General features: G+C 37.1%; 1 protein-coding gene across 1 annotated transcript; it reads left to right on the forward strand.

Moving 5' to 3' along the window:
- The first annotated feature begins 12,411 nt into the window (after positions 1-12,411).
- LOC103328249 (P-loop containing nucleoside triphosphate hydrolases superfamily protein) lies at positions 12,412-19,887 on the forward strand. The gene is made up of 11 exons (XM_008230649.3): positions 12,412-12,926; positions 13,287-13,296; positions 14,004-14,066; positions 14,435-14,548; positions 14,724-14,785; positions 16,062-16,116; positions 16,396-16,597; positions 17,499-17,605; positions 18,633-18,688; positions 19,393-19,485; positions 19,583-19,887. The coding sequence occupies exons 1-11, from the start codon at positions 12,489-12,491 to the stop codon at positions 19,688-19,690; spliced, it is 1,308 nt and encodes a 435-aa protein (XP_008228871.2). The 5' UTR covers positions 12,412-12,488; the 3' UTR covers positions 19,691-19,887.

The following is a 19,887-nucleotide window of genomic DNA, read 5'->3' on the forward strand; positions in this document are numbered from 1 at the left end:
AAGATGAAGACATACATTTGTCCAAGTTCAAGCTAGGTGTGAAGAGAATTGCTGGCAGATTTAATTGAAGAATTGATTGTGGGATTATTGTGATTATAAAGAGAAGTAAAGAGGGAGAAGAGAAGACAAAACCGTTGAAGCTAAAGAGCCTATTTTATGTCAGCCATTTAACGCCCACTTACCTCACCGTTATTTCTTTTCCACTAACTCTTCACCATCAACACATGTTTAATCCAATTAATCACTCAATTAGACCCTTCATCACCTACCATGAATGTATTAACTTCCCACTCACCTCATTGACTACTATAAATCACCCATCAACTTATTTGGCAAGGACACCCCTACGACAGATTTCTTTATCCATTTAGTTTATGTTTTCTTTTGTAATGAGTTGCTAGAACTCTAGCTAAGGCTAAAGGGAATGTTCTTTGAGTAAGTTTGTGAATTGTTCTTTAATCCAATATACGGTATGAATTGCTAAATTCTTTTATTTTTGTTGTTCAATATTTTCATATCCTTTTATTTTGATTGATGTTAAGTGCTATTATCTTTTCATGAGTTCAATTATATTTTTCTCATTGTTAAGAACTGACTTGGCATGCTTTTAAATTAAAAGAGTAGATATTAAGCAACTCCATTTTCTGAACAATCATTAATAAAAGATTACATTGAAAAATTAAATTGGTTTTAATTTCTTTATCTTCCGGTTAAAGTTCTCAATGATGATTTTAGTCGAGTTATAATTTGGATTAAAGAGCATGAAACATATTTTGTTTAAAGAATTGAACCTTGATGCCTCAGCATTTCCATTATTGATATTACATTTTTAAACTCAATTTTCCACAACAATCAAATCAAATTACTTTTCCATTTTGCTTGTCACTTTTATTGTGGTACGTTTAATTATTTCTTTGTGTGCAGATATTTGCCTACCTGCTCCTTGAGGATACGATACTTGGACTTCCAAGATTATTACTACGTGTGACTACTTGCACTTGGGTAGACGCAACAAGTTTTTGGCGCCGTTGCCGGGGATCGAACCGGGTCACCAGCGTGTGACAGGCGGGAATACTTACCACTATACTACAACTGAAAAAGAATTGCTTGCTGTAGTTTTTGCCTTGGAAAAGTTTAGGTCATATATTTTGGGCTCACAAATTGTTGTTTTTACAGATCATTCGGCTTTGAAGTATTTATTGACAAAGAAGGAAGCCAAATCACGATTGATTAGATGGATTTTGCTTCTCCAAGAATTTGATCTTACAATCAAGGACAAGAAAGGAGTGGAGAATGTTGTTGCAGACCATCTTTCTAGGATATCGTTTGAGGAGCCTTATGAATATTTGCCTATAAAAGATTCATTTCCTGATGAACAATTGTTTAGTGTTTCTACATTACCATGGTTTGCTAACATTGTGAATTTTCTTGCTACAGGTCTTATTCCACCTCATTGGACCTCACAAGATAAAAAGAAATTTATGGTTGAGGTGAGAAAATTCTTTTGGGATGACCCGTATCTCTTCAAATATTGTCCCGACCAGGTAATCCGTAGATGTGTTCCTGATGATGAAATATTTAGTGTCATATCTTTTTGTCATTCTGAGGCTTGTGGAGGTCACTTTTCTTCCAAAAAGACTTCGGCCAAAATTCTTCAATGTGGTTTTTATTGGTCCTAGACTTTTTAAAGATGTGTATGAATTTTGCAAAACTTGTCCAAGTTGTCAAAAGTTGGGAAAAATTACTCAACGTAATATGATGCCTCTTAACCCAATTTTAATTATTGAAATTTTTGACTGTTGGGGCATTGATTTTATGGGTCCTTTTCCTCCATCTTTTGGTTACTTATATATCCTTGTTGCTGTGGATTATGTTTCAAAATGGATTGAGGCCATACCATGTCGGAAGAATGATCATAAAACTGTTTTGAAATTTTTGAAAGAAAATGTATTGTCCAGGTTTGGTATTCTTAGAGCGATCATCAGTGATGGAGGATCACATTTTTGCAACCGACCATTTGAAGCTTTGATGAAAAAATATGGGATAACCCATAAGATTTCCACTCCATACCATCCACAGACAAATGGCCAAGCAGAACTTGCAAACAGGGAAATCAAGCAAATTTTGGAAAAGACGGTGAATCCAACCCGGAAGGATTGGTCATTGAGACTAACTGATGCCTTGTGGGCATACCGTACTGCATACAAATCACCTCTTGGTATGTCTCCATATAGGCTAGTTTATGGTAAACCTTGTCATTTACCTGTTGAATTAGAACATAAAGCATATTGGGCTATCAAATTGTTTAACTTTAGTCTTGGAGATGCAGGTACCTTGAGAAAACTCCAATTGAATGAACTTGAGGAAATCAGGAATGATGCATATGAGAACTCACGAATTTACAAAGAACGTACTAAAGTTTTTCATGATAAAAATATTTTGAGGAAAAATTTTGAGCCTTCTCAACTTGTTCTTTTGTATAATTCTAGACTTCATTTGTTTCCTGGAAAATTAAGAACTAAATGGACAGGGCCTTTCATTGTTAAAAAAGTTTTCCCATATGGGACTGTTGAAGTTGAGGATCCCAAGAATGGAAATATTTTTAAGGTTAATGGCCAACGACTTAAACCTTACTTGGGGAGATGTGTTCCAGAAGATGAGACAGTTTCTTTGAACGAACCTGTTTACCAGGATTGATTGGACTTCCCTTAGTCCATCTGTTGTATATAATTAGTTTAGAAATTTTTGTTCACTTGCTATAAAAAAAAAATATCGACATTTCTGTTTTTTTGTTTTGTTTTTACACTAACACGTTGCAGGCTTTCACTTTGGATGTCAATTCTCAGGTAATGCTACCCTCTTCTTTTTATTATGCTTATATGTTTAAACATTGAGGACAATGTCAATCTTTGGTTGGGGGTGGAGAAGATGTGTTTATTGTATTATTTTCTTGTTGCAACATGTTAGTTTTCCTTTCATTTTTGTTTTTGTTTTTGTTTTTTGGTTTGGTTTTATTTTTGTATTTTGTTTATGTTTATTTTCGTCATTTATTTAAATTGTAAAAAAAGAAAATATTAAAAAAACTGAAAAGTGTGAAGAAAAAAAAAATGTTTATGAGGTTAGTGCACTATGTTGTTTGTTTTTCATAGTTTGTCTATGACAAGATTACATTGCACTTAGATTTATTTGATATTCATGAATGATTTTAAAATTGAGAACATATGAATTATATGATAATTATCCCACTTCTGTGTCTTTTTCATTTATTTCTAGTTAGTGGATGATTCATGAGTTATTCTTTGACAATTTACACAAGCACACTAACACCTTTTGTGGGGTATAAAGTTAAAAACCAATTGTGCTTAATCTTTTGTCTTTGGTAAACTTGGACGACCTTGCTTTTGACTCATCTTGGTTTTTATTTATAAAAAAAAAAAGGTTCATGAAATAATAGTGTTCTACTCAAGCTTCTACTTAGTAACCGGGCCTCTTGCCTAATCAGCAGTGAGTGTTTGCGTCAAACGGTGAAGTTCTAGGTGTGAATAATTTTGTGTGGCTAGTTTAGTTTCGTAGCCTTTTTAACTCGAGTTAGTAAGCTCTTAGGGGTGTCTCTACACCTAGTGCCTTAAAGCCTTTTTGGTTTGAGAGTCGCTAGCCTAACACTCGCTATATGGGTTAATTAGAAAGCTTAATGGAGCTAAGCATTGCACAGCCCACATAAAGAAAAAATAGTATATTAAAAATAAATAAAAATAAAAATAAAAACCTTGGTTTGTTTCTCGCAAGGGAGTTCAACAACTCTTGAGATCAAAAGGGTGATGTGATTGGAATTTAGCTAATGCCACTCAATTGTGTTGGTTCACTTTACACCAAAGGAAACATGTGAAAATTTTGCTAGCTAATTATAAATGATTTGGGACTTCGAGGTGGGATTAACTTGAAATGTTAAATAAGTGTTCTCTCTTTTAACGTTGTTCATGAATTGAAAATTTGGACTTTGTGCTTTGTCCTTTTTGTTGGTGACAGATGTTGAAATTATTTTCCAAATTTTATTTTATTTCATGTTTCTGAATAATTGTGCTAGCCTCATACTTGATGTTTGTGGGTATCATCCCTGGAAACCCTCACGAGACTACAACTCGTCCTTTAGGGGTAACCTAAGGGTCTAAAGGCTTGTTGCATACGCTAAATGCAATCGTATCCCTCGAAAGTGGTTTAGCTGTTTTATTTGTTTTTTTGTTTTTTTGTTTTTTGTTTTTTATTATTATTTTTTGTTGTTGTCATTTTTACTTAAATTTGAGTTTCTTTTAGTCACTTGAATAGCTAGGGACTAGCAATAAGCTGGTTGGGGGTTGTGATGAGAGTCTCAAATTACATCTTTTTACTATTATTTTGGAGACTTTATGATATAATTTTGGCTTAATGAATATAATTTCACTTGTTGTTACATTTTATTCTCACCAACTGGATTTATGAATTTTCTATATTAATTTGGTGAACTTATTAGGTGAATTTATCTTCCGTAGGAAGTTGGAAAGCCAAAAGATGAAGACATACATTTGTCCAAGTTCAAGCTAGGTGTGAAGAGAATTGCTGGCAGATTTAATTGAAGAATTGATTGTGGGGTTATTGTGATTATAAAGAGAAGTAAAGAGGGAGAAGAGAAGACAAAACCGTTGAAGCTAAAGAACCTATTTTATGTCAGCCATTTAACGCCCACTTACCTCACCGTTATTTCTTTTCAACTAACTCTTCACCAGCAACACATGTTTAATCCAATTAATCACTCAATTAGACCCTTCATCACCTACTATGAATGTATTAACTTCCCACTCACCTCATTGACTACTATAAATCACCCATCAACTTATTTGACAAGGACACCCCTACGACAGATTTCTTTATCCATTTAGTTTATGTTTTCTTTTGTAATGAGTTGCTAGAACTCTAGCTAAGGCTAAAGTGAATGTTCTTTGAGTAAGTTTGTGAATTGTTCTTTAATCCAATATATGGTATGAATTGCTAAATTCTTTTATTTTTGTTGTTCAATATTTTCATATCCTTTTATTTTGATTGATGTTAAGTGCTATTATCTTTTCATGAGTTCAATTATATTTTTCTCATTGTTAAGAACTGACTTGGCATGCTTTTAAATTAAAAGAGTAGATACTAAGCAACTCCATTTTCTGAACAATCATTAATAAAAGATTACATTGAAAAATTAAATTGGTTTTAATTTCTTTATCTTCCGGTTAAAGTTCTCAATAATGATTTTAGTCGAGTTATAATTTGGATTAAAGAGCATGAAACATATTTTGTTTAAAGAATTGAACCTTGATGCCTCAGCATTTCCATTATTGATATTACATTTTTAAACTCAATTTTCCACAACAATCAAATCAAATTACTTTTCCATTTTGCTTGTCACTTTTATTGTGGTACGTTTAATTATTTCTTTGTGTGCAGATATTTGCCTACCTGCTCCTTGAGGATACGATACTTGGACTTCCAAGATTATTACTACGTGTGACTACTTGCACTTGGGTAGACGCAACAAGTTTAGCTACATCGCTCGGTGACACGCAAGTTTTGTGTTGCCTTCAGAGCCCCCGTGCCTAGCCACATCGTGTGTCACCTTCGGCACCCTCGTGCCTCGGCCCATCGCCTTGCAGCATGCAATTCTTATGCCTTCGACACCTCGCCTTGCATGGCTTGCATGGCCAAGCCACCATTTCAACCCAAGGAACCACCTTCCGGTCACGTTGAAAAAGTCTCAATTTATGGGTGGCCAAATATCTCAAATGCATCAAGGATATCACCATGCATGGCTTGCGCATGGCCAAGAAAAAATTACTCCAGATAAGATTTCTCTTCTTACATATAAATATCGCATACGAGCATGTGATATTTAAATAATTCATTGCACAATCCTATTCAACAATATGGTTCATGAATATTGCATATCAGTAAAGGTTGTCCGGGCCACTTTGAAGATGCTCCAATTTGGCAAGTGCCAAATATTCCAAGTCACCGACAGCATCACTTTGCAGGGCTAAGGAGGCCAACCACCATTTCAATCCAATGAGAAGCCCACATGACAATTAGCTGAAAGTCTGGAGCAATTTAGATGGCCAAGCCATACGGCACCCAGCCACTAAACTTATCAAAACACCTAATGGGAAGCAGCTTCAAATTCAACGACATTCAAGGGCGCACCCAAGGACACTTGGAAAATTTCTCAGGGCACCCAAGGACACCGAATGGCAACCACGCCCCACCTTCTCCGGAAAATTTTCACCAAATTTCAAATGGCCCAGCTCCAATTTCAAGTGATCAAGTATTTGCACCAGCTGCACAGGCCCACAAAAGTGCTCCCCAACTGATCGCACCGAAGGCCCAGCTCCCCTTTGAGATGTGGCCTAGGCCTCTTCCAAAACAGCCCACACCGAAGGACTACCAACAAACAAAGATCATCAAAACGAATCCTAGGCCACTTGCCGAACGGCAAGCATGGTGCATGGCGAAGGAGGCTCACGAAAAATCTCCTTAGGTCCGGCTCGCCCGACTCCAAGGCAAATCCAGCTCCAAATCCCATGTTGTTGCAGCCTTCTCCTTTCTCTAAACACTAACTAAGGGCCCAAGATCACCTTTCAAAGGCCTAGCTCCACTCGACAAACTATTCAGCAAGGTCTGAACACTGCCGAAGGTTCAGAGCACAACAGAAAATCAGATATCAACGCTCCAAATCAGCTTGCCAAAGACCCCAACACTTTCAGCGAGGTCTTAAAATTTCTCAAGCCACCCTTGCCGAATGGCGGGGTTGAGCTTTGGATAGAAACAGCTCCTCTGCCGAAACAAAAGGCCCAACCACGCTTTAAAGGGAAGGGCCCGGCTCGTGTAGCTTAGCCAACTTTACCAAGCCCAGCAGCTACATTGACCTAGCCCCAAGCTTGCAACCAACCCGGCTCAAGTGATCGGACCTAGCTCGGACTTGCCAAGAAGAACCCAACAAAAATGAGCACAACATATATATAGTTTCTCAACCCACCCTTGCCGAACGGCAAGTGAAAACACAAACTGGCTTCACAAGATACAAGAGGCCAAGCTCTTTTTACTCACCAAGCTCACCACTTCACCAAAAGCTTAGCTCCAGACGACCTAGCCCCTCATCCGAAGGCACAACCCCGAGCTGACCTGCCGAAGGTTCAAACAAAATGCAGATAAAATTAGCTCAAACTTCCAACGAGCTCAAAACAGAGGAGTCACTAATTGCTCAAGACACCCATAACGGCAAAGTTCAGCGAATCAAGCTCTCAAGGGCGGACCCAAGTAGGGGCCGAAACTAGCACCCTTGCCGAAGTTGGAACCAGCCCACTCAATTGCCGAACGGCAACCTCCGTGGAAGAACTTTGGGAGAAGCTTCAATTACTAGTGATGCCAGGGACCACGCAGCCCTTCTCACTTCAACCCCTTGCCGCAAAACTGCCAAGACCGAGAGACTCGAAGAGATCCGGCTCGTGTAGCCTCAACTTGCCAAAGGCCCAGCTCCGATCTCTTCCTTCCATGAATCAACTCTGAACCCAGCTCCACTTCCAAAAGCTTGAACACACCCTTGCGGAACCGATCTATGGAGCCAAGGTCACCAAAGTACTAAGGCCCAGCTCCAATCTCTCTCCTGTGGTCACGACTCTAGCTCACCACACAGCAAGGTCTCACCCCTCACCGAGCCCTTGTACTCACCGTTCAAATCTTAAGGAGGACCAGGAATCTGTCTTGCCGAGGGACCAGAAGATCTCTCCCTCGCCGAAGGGAGCTCATGAATCTCCTTTCAAAAGGCCTAGTCTCAAGGGAACCTCCCTCAAAAATCCCAATGAACCCTTGCCGAACGGCAGGGGTCGAGCTTCAGCTAATTAGGGGCAAAACCAAAAATCTTGCCAAATGTTCCTAGCTTCTCAAAACCAAAAACCTGCCGAAGACCCACTACCTTGCCAAAACAAGAGTCCTAGCTATTGCTTGCCGAACGGCAGGTTTCATAAAAACCAAAAAAGAACGCACTACTCCCCTCAATACCCTAGCAACTACCTAAGTCATACCTAGGCTAAAACTGCGGCCCAGCCCCAACAATTAGCTAGGTCAATGACAAAGGGACCCAGGCCATTTTTTCCCTTTTTCTCCCTTAAACAACCTTGCCAAAACTGATCAGACCTAGCTCCACCATTCAATTTCGCCAGGCCCTTTGCCTAGGCCAAACCAAAGGCCTTTCTCTTGGGCCCTTGTTCTTTAAAAGCCCATACCGCATGGCCAATAACCAAAAAAAAAAAACAAAAGAGAGCGAGCCCAGCTCCTATTTTGGGCACTAGCGAAATGGGCTCCCAAGGGATTCTCTTTACCAAAATCCCATGCTCAGCTCAAAAAATATGTGTTACCCAAGCCCATACCACTTGGCCATTCGAAAAAAAAAAAAAAAAAGGGCCCCAAATGGCAAGGGGGCTAGGAAAATGGAAAAATGGAAGCCCATATTCTTTTCTCCTTCAAGCTTCAGCCTAATCTTTTGGGACCCAGGCCTTTTCTACTCAAAACCATCACTTGGTTATCAAACGGCAAGACCTGAGTCAACAATCACTGAGGCCCACAGATTTCCTTGCTGAAGCTTCAAAAACCCAAGTCTACTTTTCTTTTAAAGGTACCTAGCTACCAACAATCAATGAAGCTAACACAGCTTTTATCATACCTTCCAAGTGTTAACGCAACTTCTAGCTTGACAACTTGGGGGACTAGGGACTGCCCTACGGCTCCCACTGAACCTGGAATGCTCGGTCATGATCACACAAAATCTTACAAGTTCCCAACCCAGAAGTCACTTCTTGACCGCGAACTTGGGGGACTACTGTTTACACCATAATCAACCGAGCATATCCAGGTCTCAAAACAACTAGCACCAAGGCGACACGCCTTCTCTCTGCCGAAGGAAGACACTCTTCCGAGGTGCCAAGCACCTGCCGAAACTCCCGTGCCAAAGCTCACAAACTGTTAAACCTAATTCTCATGACATGTGTCACCACCGCGGTGACTTGCAAGAGTCCCACATCGAAATTCTATGCAAACCTCCCACTTTCACCTCCCTATAAATAGGGAGTAGTATCATGTGAAAAGGGGACTTCCTCTCCCCACTTAGAAGAGGATCCGGGTCTTAGAGCTAGACCCTAGGGCCGGGGACTCTCTTCTAGATCCCTGACCTGGGCATCTCACTTGTTATCTTTATATTCGGGTCCAACCCCATGTACAAATGTAATCATACACTATTATAATGAGAACATACTTCTCCGTGGACGTAGCCCATTCATTAAGGGTGAACCACGTATATCTTGTCTTCTTTACATTTATCGCTTGCCCAAGTCTTTATACACATGCTTAAGGTCCTCACCTTCATTCATCATCCATCACACCTCATCACTAAGTTGGACTCAATCTTGGCCTAACCATTTTGAGCATCAACAGAATTCACCTAAACCGTTGAACTTCTTTAAATTCTTTTAAAATCTAAATTGAATACACCTCCTAAAGTGTTTGGTAAAACCAATGAACGCAGCTTATTTTATAAACTGCGGTCACTCACAAATTCGCGAAAGCAGCTCCCACCCAGCTTCTTAAAGCTGCTGTGAAAAAAAAAAAAGCCGGTTCTTTTAAATGATATATCCTTTTTCCCATAGTACCCCTAATAACTTTCTAAATTGACAAATTTTATCCCTAGAACAAATAATAATCCTTTGTTCTGCAGCTCGATTCTTCTTCTTCCTCCCGTTGCAGCTCAATTCTTCCTGGACCCCCTAGCTCCGCACTTTGTTATCTCCACTCTCGCCACAAAAAATCCAACCCCAAGCTTTAAACAATTCCCAACCCCTAGCTCCCTACTCTGTCATCTTCACTCTAGCCACGAAAAATCCAATCCCCAGTTTCCCCACCAAAACAATATCAAATCTTAAAGAGGGAGAGGTGTGGAGGCAGCGAAATTTTACTATTTTTTTACTATTTGTTTGTTTATTAATTTTTTTTAGCAAAATTTTATTTACTGTTCTGACTTTATTTATTTGTAATCTGAACTTTTTTGTTTCTTATTCTTTTTAATTAATTTAAATGTGACAATTGCATATTTAAATAGTGTTAATATATTTATATTCTATACTTTATATATATTTTAACATGTGGCCATGTTTTATTGATTGTGTCGGAGGTTACAATACGTGCACACACACGAGATCATCACCTATATCGATCCGACTTAGGGCTAGGTCAACATTACTGTGCTTAAAAAAAAATGATTTTGCTATGCTACGAGAATAATCAGCTGTGAAATAAATTAATTAGGCGTTTAGTAAATGACATTTGAAAGTGATATGAGTAATCAAAGTGTTTGGTAAAATTTTATCAGAAGTGCTTTTATTATGTATAACTAGCCCTTTGACACATGCTACGCATGTGCCAATTGGTTTTATTTTTAGATTTAAGAAAAGATACCATAGGTAGTTATGTTCCATAAAAGTAGGACATATTATCTGATTTTGTTTTTAATTTTAATTTTCTTAATATGAAAAAATGTGAATTTATCATATTATTCTCATTTAATTAATAATTTCAATTCTTAATGTTTAAATTAACCAAGGGTATTTTATGGTATTTTGAATGTTTCACCATTCTCTGTCTTTTGCTTTATATATATAGATGACAAAAAGGTACATGATAATAAAACTAATACTTTTTTTAGAAAAGCAAATTCAACCACACAACATATACTTATCATTTTTTTAAAATATATAAATTAATTGTATTGGACCGATTTCTTGTGGTAGAAAACCGAGATCGAAACCAGTCTGAACCAGTCAAGTTCAGTTTTTATCTCGATTTTTAACTTTTTCAGTCAAAATGGTTTTCTCCCTTTTTTTTTTTTGGGTTTGATTTGGTTCGGTTTTGTAGTTCCGATGCCCACCCTAGCTTAAACCCTTATTGTGAGAGGCCATATAAAATTAATAAGGGTTTAAAACTTCATTTTGAAGAATTTAATGCACATGCAAGGCTAATCTCAGGACACCCATGCACCCATCCAATTATTTTTTCACAATTTCCCACAAAGCAATTAGCCTGTGAAATATGATGTCTCTGAATTTTGTATATTGTTTTGGTTATGGTTATGAATGTTGGAGTCATTCTAGAAGGAGGGCCTTATATATGGCCTCTAGGTAAGGTCATATATCTTAATTGTTGGATTATGTTTACTAATTTAATTCAACGGCTAACCAATTTAGTCAAACGGTTAAAATTGCTAGTACCGATATGTTATCGATACATGATAAAAAAAATATTTGATACGACGGACATTTTGCACACTTTATCTTATTCTTAAGGTTGGGTTTCGGTTTGGATTGAAGATGGAGCATAATGACGGCCCTCCCGGAAAGTGATACAATTCTTAACAAATGAGATTGGGCATAAAAAATGAGATTCCTCTCTTCTTTTACCCTGTTTTGGGACCATTAAACTAAAAGTTCATGTGGTAACAAGTCAATGCGACTGATCTGATGCACCATAAGTTTTTTTTTTCGCAAGCAAATAAACAAGGGGCTATCATGGAGTGGAAGCATTTGGTCATTGGTGAGTGACCACGAAACCATATTGAAGGCTTATAAGTTAATATGCCATTCAGAAGTTGGAACAGCAGGTTTGAAGGAAATGCATACATTCTTTCACTTATATTAATTGCACTTTTTAGTTGCCTACAGGATGAGGATGGTACGATCATACATTGAGAAAGCCAGAGATCAAAATTGCCACAACGAATTTATACGGTAGCTATGAATACTTTCGAACTACCTCTTCTTAAAGGGCATAATGCTGCTGCCGCTCATTGCACTGTTTTCCTCCTTAAAGGGTTGGGTTGATGCATCGGATAGACTTGGTAATCTTGTAACAGAACCCTTCCCTTTCCTCGCATTTGGCCCTGGCTCCTCTATCATGTATTTCCACCCATCAATTGGTCTCATCCGGCTAAATATGTGAGTCTTGATAAAACTAGCAATCTGCATGTCAATGTCAGGTAACCAATAGTGAGAAAGGACAGAGGTAAAATAGGAAGAAGTTTATGTGTGGAAGAACCATTTTTGGAAACATGGTCAGGATGTGAATTTAAAGTTAATGAACATTTCTCAAAATATGTACTCATCTGCGAAGTTAAAAATTGTCTTAAATTGGGTGCCATGCGTAAGTCCTCTCAACCAGAAGTTGTGGGTATGCTTTGTCGCTGATGGCAAGAGTAGCCAATATCCCCCCAAACTTTTTTTTTACAAAAAAAAAAAAAAAAAATTGTTGTGAGTTCAAAGTTAAAATTGTCCGTACAATGCCACTCCAGACTCCATAGGATATGCTTTGGGTTAATTTGTGGCGCCAAACCCCACATATCTCTCCTCCAAAGTCCAAACCCACAAATCCCAAACACCATGACTCTCTGCAACTGCAACCCATTTCTCTCCAAAACCCCACTCTTCTCACTTCCATTTCATCCCACCACCAAAACCCAACTCCCCATTTCCTCGCTTTGCTGCTCAGCAAACCCCTCCTCTGTCCCTGACTCCAATCCCAGCACCAACAGCAGCAACAGTGACACCAACAATGGCGGCGGTGGGCCCAAGAAGAAGCTTTCAGACCAGTCCTCGTGGGAGGCCAAGGACTCCGAGGGAAACGACTACTTGTACAGGTTGGGCAAAGAGGCCGACAACATGAACATCGCCGTCGGAGCCCGGGCGGGCCTCGTCGATGACCTCTTCGTCGGCAAGTTCCTCGGCCGAGACTCTGATATTGTGTTTGATTATCGGCAGAAGGTCACCAGGTCCTTTCAGTACCTTCAGGGCGATTATTACATTGCGCCTCTGTTCATGGTATGGTCATATCCTGTTTGTTTCTGCTTCTTCCTTTTGTGTTTCATCCAATTTTAGTGAAATTAATTAAGTTGTGAGTAATGTATTCTTCATTTTGAGTATTAAACTTCTTATAGATGTGAATTCAATGATCAATTGAATTGATTCTTGCAGTAGCAACGACAATTCTTATGATCGATTGCAAACTAATTATTTGGTATCCATGTGAATTCTGTGTGAATTTATTATTAGTTGATGTCATGTATGTAGATCACAATAATTAATCTTTAGCTTCTTTTTCTTTTTTTTCAATTTTATTTTTATGCTGACAATATCTGGTAAGTGATTTTGTGTCTTTTTCGTTGCCTTTCTCTTTGACAGGATAAAGTTGGTAAGTTCTATGATACTGGGCAAAAGGTTAGAAAAAAATACCTGTGATGTTTCGGGTAAAAAAAAGTAAGAAAACTTGGTAATAATCATTGTACCTATCTCACCTTCCTGTGCTACATTCTTTTCCAATATTTTCTACAGTGGTGTTGGTGGCCATTTGCTATATATACTTTGACATGTTTCGTTTGTCCTCTTGAGTTTGCAAATTTACTATACAGTTTATCAGACATTTGCTCAGCTTTCCAAGGGCCTAACAGTAGTTCTTACCTTTGCCCGTATCTACATTGTGCAAAGGAAGGCTAAAATAAAATAACCTAGACAATAAATTTGTCAGTGTTAACTATTGATATTACGACTACCCAACCACCACACCTCGTACAACCTATGTCATGGAAGCCATGTTTTTTATTTATTCGAGAATGTTAGACATAAAAAAAATTGGGTCTTGTTTCAAGAGTGTAATACTAACACCATAACGGCTTGTACAAAAACTCTACGCTATCTTCATTTACACTTAATGTTATCCGTCAGCGGCCTTGTAGTAGGGATTCTTATATTCATACACGTGTGTCCTTGATGGAACCTGTAATTGATAATTTTAATGTTTTACTATTGGATTCATTCATGTTTTGTGCAGCTTATCAAAGTCATCTTTATCCATAAGTATTTGTTGTAATCTTATATATGTGGGTTTTTCTTAAATTGCAGTTTGCCATATTGCGAAGAACTACCTTGCTGATCTTCTCAATACTAAAGTTCCTTTAATCCTAGGTATATGTAGTCACAATAACTTTTTACTGGTTGTTGTAAGGATTCTCATTGAACTTGAAAGTTGAAAATTTTATGAAATTTTTTAGTGTGGGTATATCATGCTATGAGTGTTCAATCATGTTTCTTTTTAAGAGTTTTTCTGATTCTTAAGATGTTATAACTTGTTATTACATCTTGCAAAGTCATATGCATCCATATGGTAAAAAATATTGGTCTAACTTCTTCTTCTTGGTTGCTTTTAGCCGCTTACTTTAAACTATCTCATTGCTTTTAATATCTTTTGAATGAGAATGATAATGAGTTTTAGTCTTCTTACGTGGTTACGTGTTAATAGATGTGCTCTGGAAATTTATCATTTTATTTTACAGGTATTTGGGGAGGTAAAGGACAAGGAAAATCATTTCAGACTGAACTTATTTTCCAAGCCATGGGAGTTGAACCTGTAATTATGTCTGCCGGGGAATTAGAATCAGAAAGAGCTGGTAAGATGAGTTTGTAGAATGTCTATACTGCCATTTCTTCCATTTTCTTTTCTCCATGGCTACTTCCTAAATTATTGATGTTTTCTAATTATATCACTCAGTATATTTTTATGTCATATATATAAATTCTCTGTGCAACTCCTTTTACTAATCTTAATCAAAAGTTACTTTACAGGAGAACCAGGAAAGCTGATACGCGACCGCTATAGAACTGCCTCTCAAGTGGTCCAGAACCAAGTTAGAAGCTCTTCCACTTTCACTGTTAATATATGTATGTCTTGGGTTATGAAGTTAAACAGTGTTTAATCATTGCACAAAATTTACTTTGATTTTTGATTCTCCCTCTTTTCTTTCGTCTGCTTATAGTAGGGTCTGTGAACATTGCCTGTGTGTGTGTGTGTGTGAGAGAGAGAGAGAGAGAGAGAGAGAGAGGTTAGCATTGTCATCTCAAAGAAGGTATAGAGATGTGTTCTTCTGAAGTCTGAAAGAAAGCACTAGCAGAGCACCTTTAGCTCCTTTCCTCTTCCAAATCCTCTGGAGGTTAGACCTGCTTGAGAATTGGTTTCCCAAGTAGTAATTTATTTCTTCTTTTATATTAGAAAATAGATTCTGCTATAAAAGAATAACGTGGTCAAGCACTAAGTAATTCAAATTTTCAATTCTCTTGTTGTGTACATCGTGCACATTTATTAGAAAAAGCTTCTTTAGATCTCTTTCGGATTTTTATTAGACACTCCATCCGTAATAATGGGGAACAGCTTTATAAAATCTGCAGTTACGATTGCCTACAGGATGGTTTAGAGTTTAGACTTTGAATTTAAAGTGTATGGCTAATGAATAAAACCCTAGGTCCATTTTCATTGGTCTAGTCTGTTCATTGCTTATCTCTTTCTTCTCTATGGGTCAAGAGGCCTAAGGCTGTCTTAACACTACCAAGTCACCGGAAACTGAGAGTGAGATTGTAAAATTTGAAAATACTTGTCGGAAAGCTAGGAAGGATTTATTTAGGGGTTTCAGATTTTCCTCCTTTTTGCCCCTTGATGCTAGGGATGAAGAACCATTCATGACATGATGTGAAAGGATAAGATTGAAGGACACACTGGAAAATTGCTGGCAAGGTACACCATATAGAGAAATTTAGAAGTGCTACAGTAATGAATGAACTGCCCTTCTAATATTATCCCCACATTCACGCCGGTGCCAAACTCAGCTGCATTTAAACTAGAACTGTGCTTCAAGGGTTATGTATTTAAAGATCACCTGTCAAATCCGTTGGAAAAATGACAGAGAGGATCCTTCAGCTAAAGATTGAAGGCTGTGCTCCCTCACACCATCATAGAAGACAACACGTCAAATAAGTTGCTTCCAAAAAGTTGTTTTACAGTCTACATATGTTTAGGTCATGCTAGTGATGTTTCATTCATGTTAGTGATGATGGACAACCCTTTTTTCCAACAATTTTAATTTTTTATATTTTTATTTTATACCTTTCTATTCTTCTTGGTTATTTCAGGGCAAGATGAGCTGCTTGATGATCAATGACATTGATGCTGGCCTTGGTAGATTTGGTGAGAACTGTATGATTTAGTCTGGAATTTTGATAATTTACCAAGAGAAAAAAGGAAAGACTTAGCATATGATTCATGAATCAGCCAGTACCAACCTTTTCTGTTCTTTCTTTTCTTTCTCTTTTTTTTTTTTTTTTTTTGGTTTTTCGAAAAAAATGTGGTTATATGGTTTTATATCTTTCCAACATTAGTCATTGTGTGTAGGAATGACTGAAGACCGTTTAGTTTTATTCATGTTTCAGTTTTAGTGAAAATGTGTTATTGTTTATTCTTTTGTAGGAAACACTCAAATGACAGTCAATAATCAAATCGTTGTTGGAACATTGATGAATCTATGTGATAATCCTACAAGAGTTAGTATTGGACAAGACTGGCGAGAATCGGACATTACAAACAGAATTCCTGTCATTGTTACAGGAAATGATTTGTCAACAATTTATGCTCCCTTAATCCGTGATGGAAGGATGGAAAAGTTTTACTGGTATGTGATTGTTCAACGAAGGATAAATTTGCCTTTTTGCTGGTATGTTAATTTTGACGAAGGATTAAGAGCTCATGTTTAGTGATTTGAAGGAACAAACCAGTTTAATTTGACATCTATTTCTTTCACTGGATAAAAACTTAACGTTCATTTTTGAAGTGTTCAAGTATACCCAGTTCCAAGCTCCAAACTTGCACATTGAAAGGAGAAGTTGCCTTGGAGATTTGTGCCTTCATCATCCTTGAAGGAAATAATTGCCTGCATAATTTCTTATTTAAATTTTCCTCAGATCAGTGAGTCTTTGTTTGAATGAAAGATAAAGTATTTGTATGTATGGGGATCTTTCCTATTGGAAATACAATCAATTTTCTCAAGAAAATCGGTTATCTTCTTGTTTGTGACCTTAGTTGGATAGATGTTTTGTACGTCTTTTCCTATAGAAGTGATTTCTTCGTCAACCTTGTTTGCATGAACCACATGATTAATAATATAATCACCACAGGATGGCGAAAAACATGCATGTTCCATTGGAAACAGCTGTCTTTGCCTCTTTTTCTGTTCGTGAATTCTCTATTAAATGTGTTGGGCCTTTTTCCGTAAACTTGGACTATGTAGCCAAGATTACTGTGGATTACAATGTTGTTCAAGATAGTTGTAAACCAAATATAGTTCTTGATGTTCTGGTACTGAATTGCACTATTTTTATTGTTAATTACATTCTTCTTTTATTGACCACACCGTATCTTTAATAATTTCCGCTGTATGTCAAATGCTATTCTATACTAATTGTTTGTGTATTTTTTTATTTAATTTTATGGAGTTTATGTTTGATACTTTTCCTTTTTTGATTAGAAGGAACCAAGGCATATCACCCTTGTTTGATATGTTGTTTCTGAAACAGGCAGCCTAACCACGAGGATATCATTAATATTGTTTACAGAATGTATGAGAAAGATGGCATGTCTAGGGATGAAGTTGTAAGTATAGTGGACACTTTTCCTAATCAAGGTAACCCACTGCTCTCATATCCACTCTGTTCACAAAATCAATGCCTTCAATTTTCTTTTCAGCATGTATAGTAATTCCAATCTGAAAATCAATAGACAAGAAACTCTTGTTTTCATCTTCTCAAAAAAGAAAAGAAAAAAAGCATAGACAAGAAGCACTTCTACACACCCATATACACGTGGATTCTCAGTTTCAAGATGTTGTGGATTCACCATAGGCTGTTGATCATAACATCCTCAGTTGTCCGCAAGTGTGTATGTGTGTGTGATCTTGACCAGTCAGTTTATAAATTCTAAATTCATACACTGTCACATCTTGCAACGTAGTTGAAATAAGACAAACAGTATACTAAAGGTTAAAATAGTAATATAAATCAATAGACAAGAAACTCTTGTTTTCGTCTTCTCAAAAAAGAAAAAAGAAAAAAGCATAGACAAGAAGCACTTCTACACACCCATATACACGTGGATTCTCAGTTTCAAGATGTTCTGGATTCACCATAGGCTGTTGATCATAACATCCTCAGTTGTCTGCAAGCGTGTGTGTGTGTGTGTGATCTTGACCAGTCAGTTTAAAAATTCTGAATTCATACACTGTCACATCTTGCAACGTAGTTGAAATAAAACAAACAGTATACTAAAGGTTAAAATAGTAATATAAAACATTATCTTCCCAAGTATCATATTCATATGTGGAAAGCAATCTCACATGCACAAAGGAAATGGCACTGCGTGTGTTTGAGTTCCTGTAAACATACTAAAGAAAATAACTTTTTCTTTTCTCCATTTTATGTCTTTTGTTATATACAGTACTAAAATGTTCATTTCTATCATCTTTCTAGAACATTCAACCTGCATCTTTGCTTAGGTAAATTTCTTTTCGAGCGGTTGGGAGTGGGTGGTTTGCTGTGAGAGTTGAATCTGAAGATTTTTGTTGACTGTTATTTTCATATTATAATTTGAAGACTTCTGCATTATAGTTTATTTCTTTTTATTGTTATTACTATTTACTTTCAATGACTGGGCAGCACTGGATTTCTATGGAGCTTTGAGGTCTCGAACATACGACCGGTCAATTTCTAAGGTACATGACATGACAATCTGGTTTGAAATGTACGACCACTGTAACTTATTAGCGAATTATTATATCAAGTGAAAAGATTGGGAAGTCAATCATGTCTTTCTGTGATTAAACATTTGAATCCTATAAGTATAATTTGTTTTTTACCCAGTGGGATTTAGATGTTAAATATCATAGTGGTGATCGGTGTTACTGTTTAGTATTGACATAATATTTGTAGGATCATGCCTAACTTGTTGCCTAGTTTTCATGCCTGATGCCTTACCTGTTGGGCATTATATTCGGTAATGCTCCAGCTTCTCAAAGTCTTCATGCCTAACTCGTTGATAAATAACCAACAAAACAAATAATCACGAAAATTCAGAAGGATAAATTATGGTGTAACCTTTAGTGTCAAAGAATCTGAGAGAAAAATGGATGTTAAGCCATAAGTTAACACAATTAATATAAGAGAACAGAATTTGATATTTCATGTAAATCTTTGTTATCTGTTCCGCAAGAATTCTAAAAGGGCAATGCTAAAAAGAATGATGTTTTCAAGAGGAACCCTGCAGATAAACTTGATAATGAGAGATAGCAGCGCAAATAGTTCCCATTATGAGTTAAAACTAGTCTAGGTTAGCTTGATTTCTAGCATCTTATTTCTTGTAAAACTTTTATTAGTTATGCACATTTGTTGTCTAACTAGTTTCCTTCTTTTCTTTTAGTGGGTTGAAGATATTGGAGGTGTTCAAAGTCTGGGAGACAAACTTCTAAAGCGAAGAAAAAATGACAACCTTCCTGTGTTTACTCCTCCAAAGGTAGTGTCATCAATTTTAACCAGTGTTTCTTTTCAAACCTGAAATCCATATCACTGCTGAACAAACGATTGAGTGGTTTTCCGTTTACCTTGTACAGCAAACCATTGAGGCTTTACTTGAATCGGGCTATTCTCTGATCAAAGAACAGCAATTGATAATGGAGACTAAACTTTCAAAGGAATACATGAAGAACATGGATGACTAGAACTTGGGATGTCATTGTTACGCCTTGTAATTTTGTTCTGTTATGCAATGGTGAGTGGAATATCCTTGGCCTGTTGCATTTGCTGCGTTTGCATAAATGGATTTGTGGAAATGTCATTTTCAAGCTCTACAAAGCAAAACTGTCAAAACACACTTGCACATATATATTATAATTTTTTTTTATTGTTTTCAGACAAA

This window comes from Prunus mume, linkage group LG4 (genome assembly GCF_029339155.1).
Source record: "Prunus mume cultivar Tortuosa linkage group LG4, ASM2933915v1, whole genome shotgun sequence".
NCBI classification, from domain to species: domain Eukaryota; kingdom Viridiplantae; phylum Streptophyta; class Magnoliopsida; order Rosales; family Rosaceae; genus Prunus; species Prunus mume.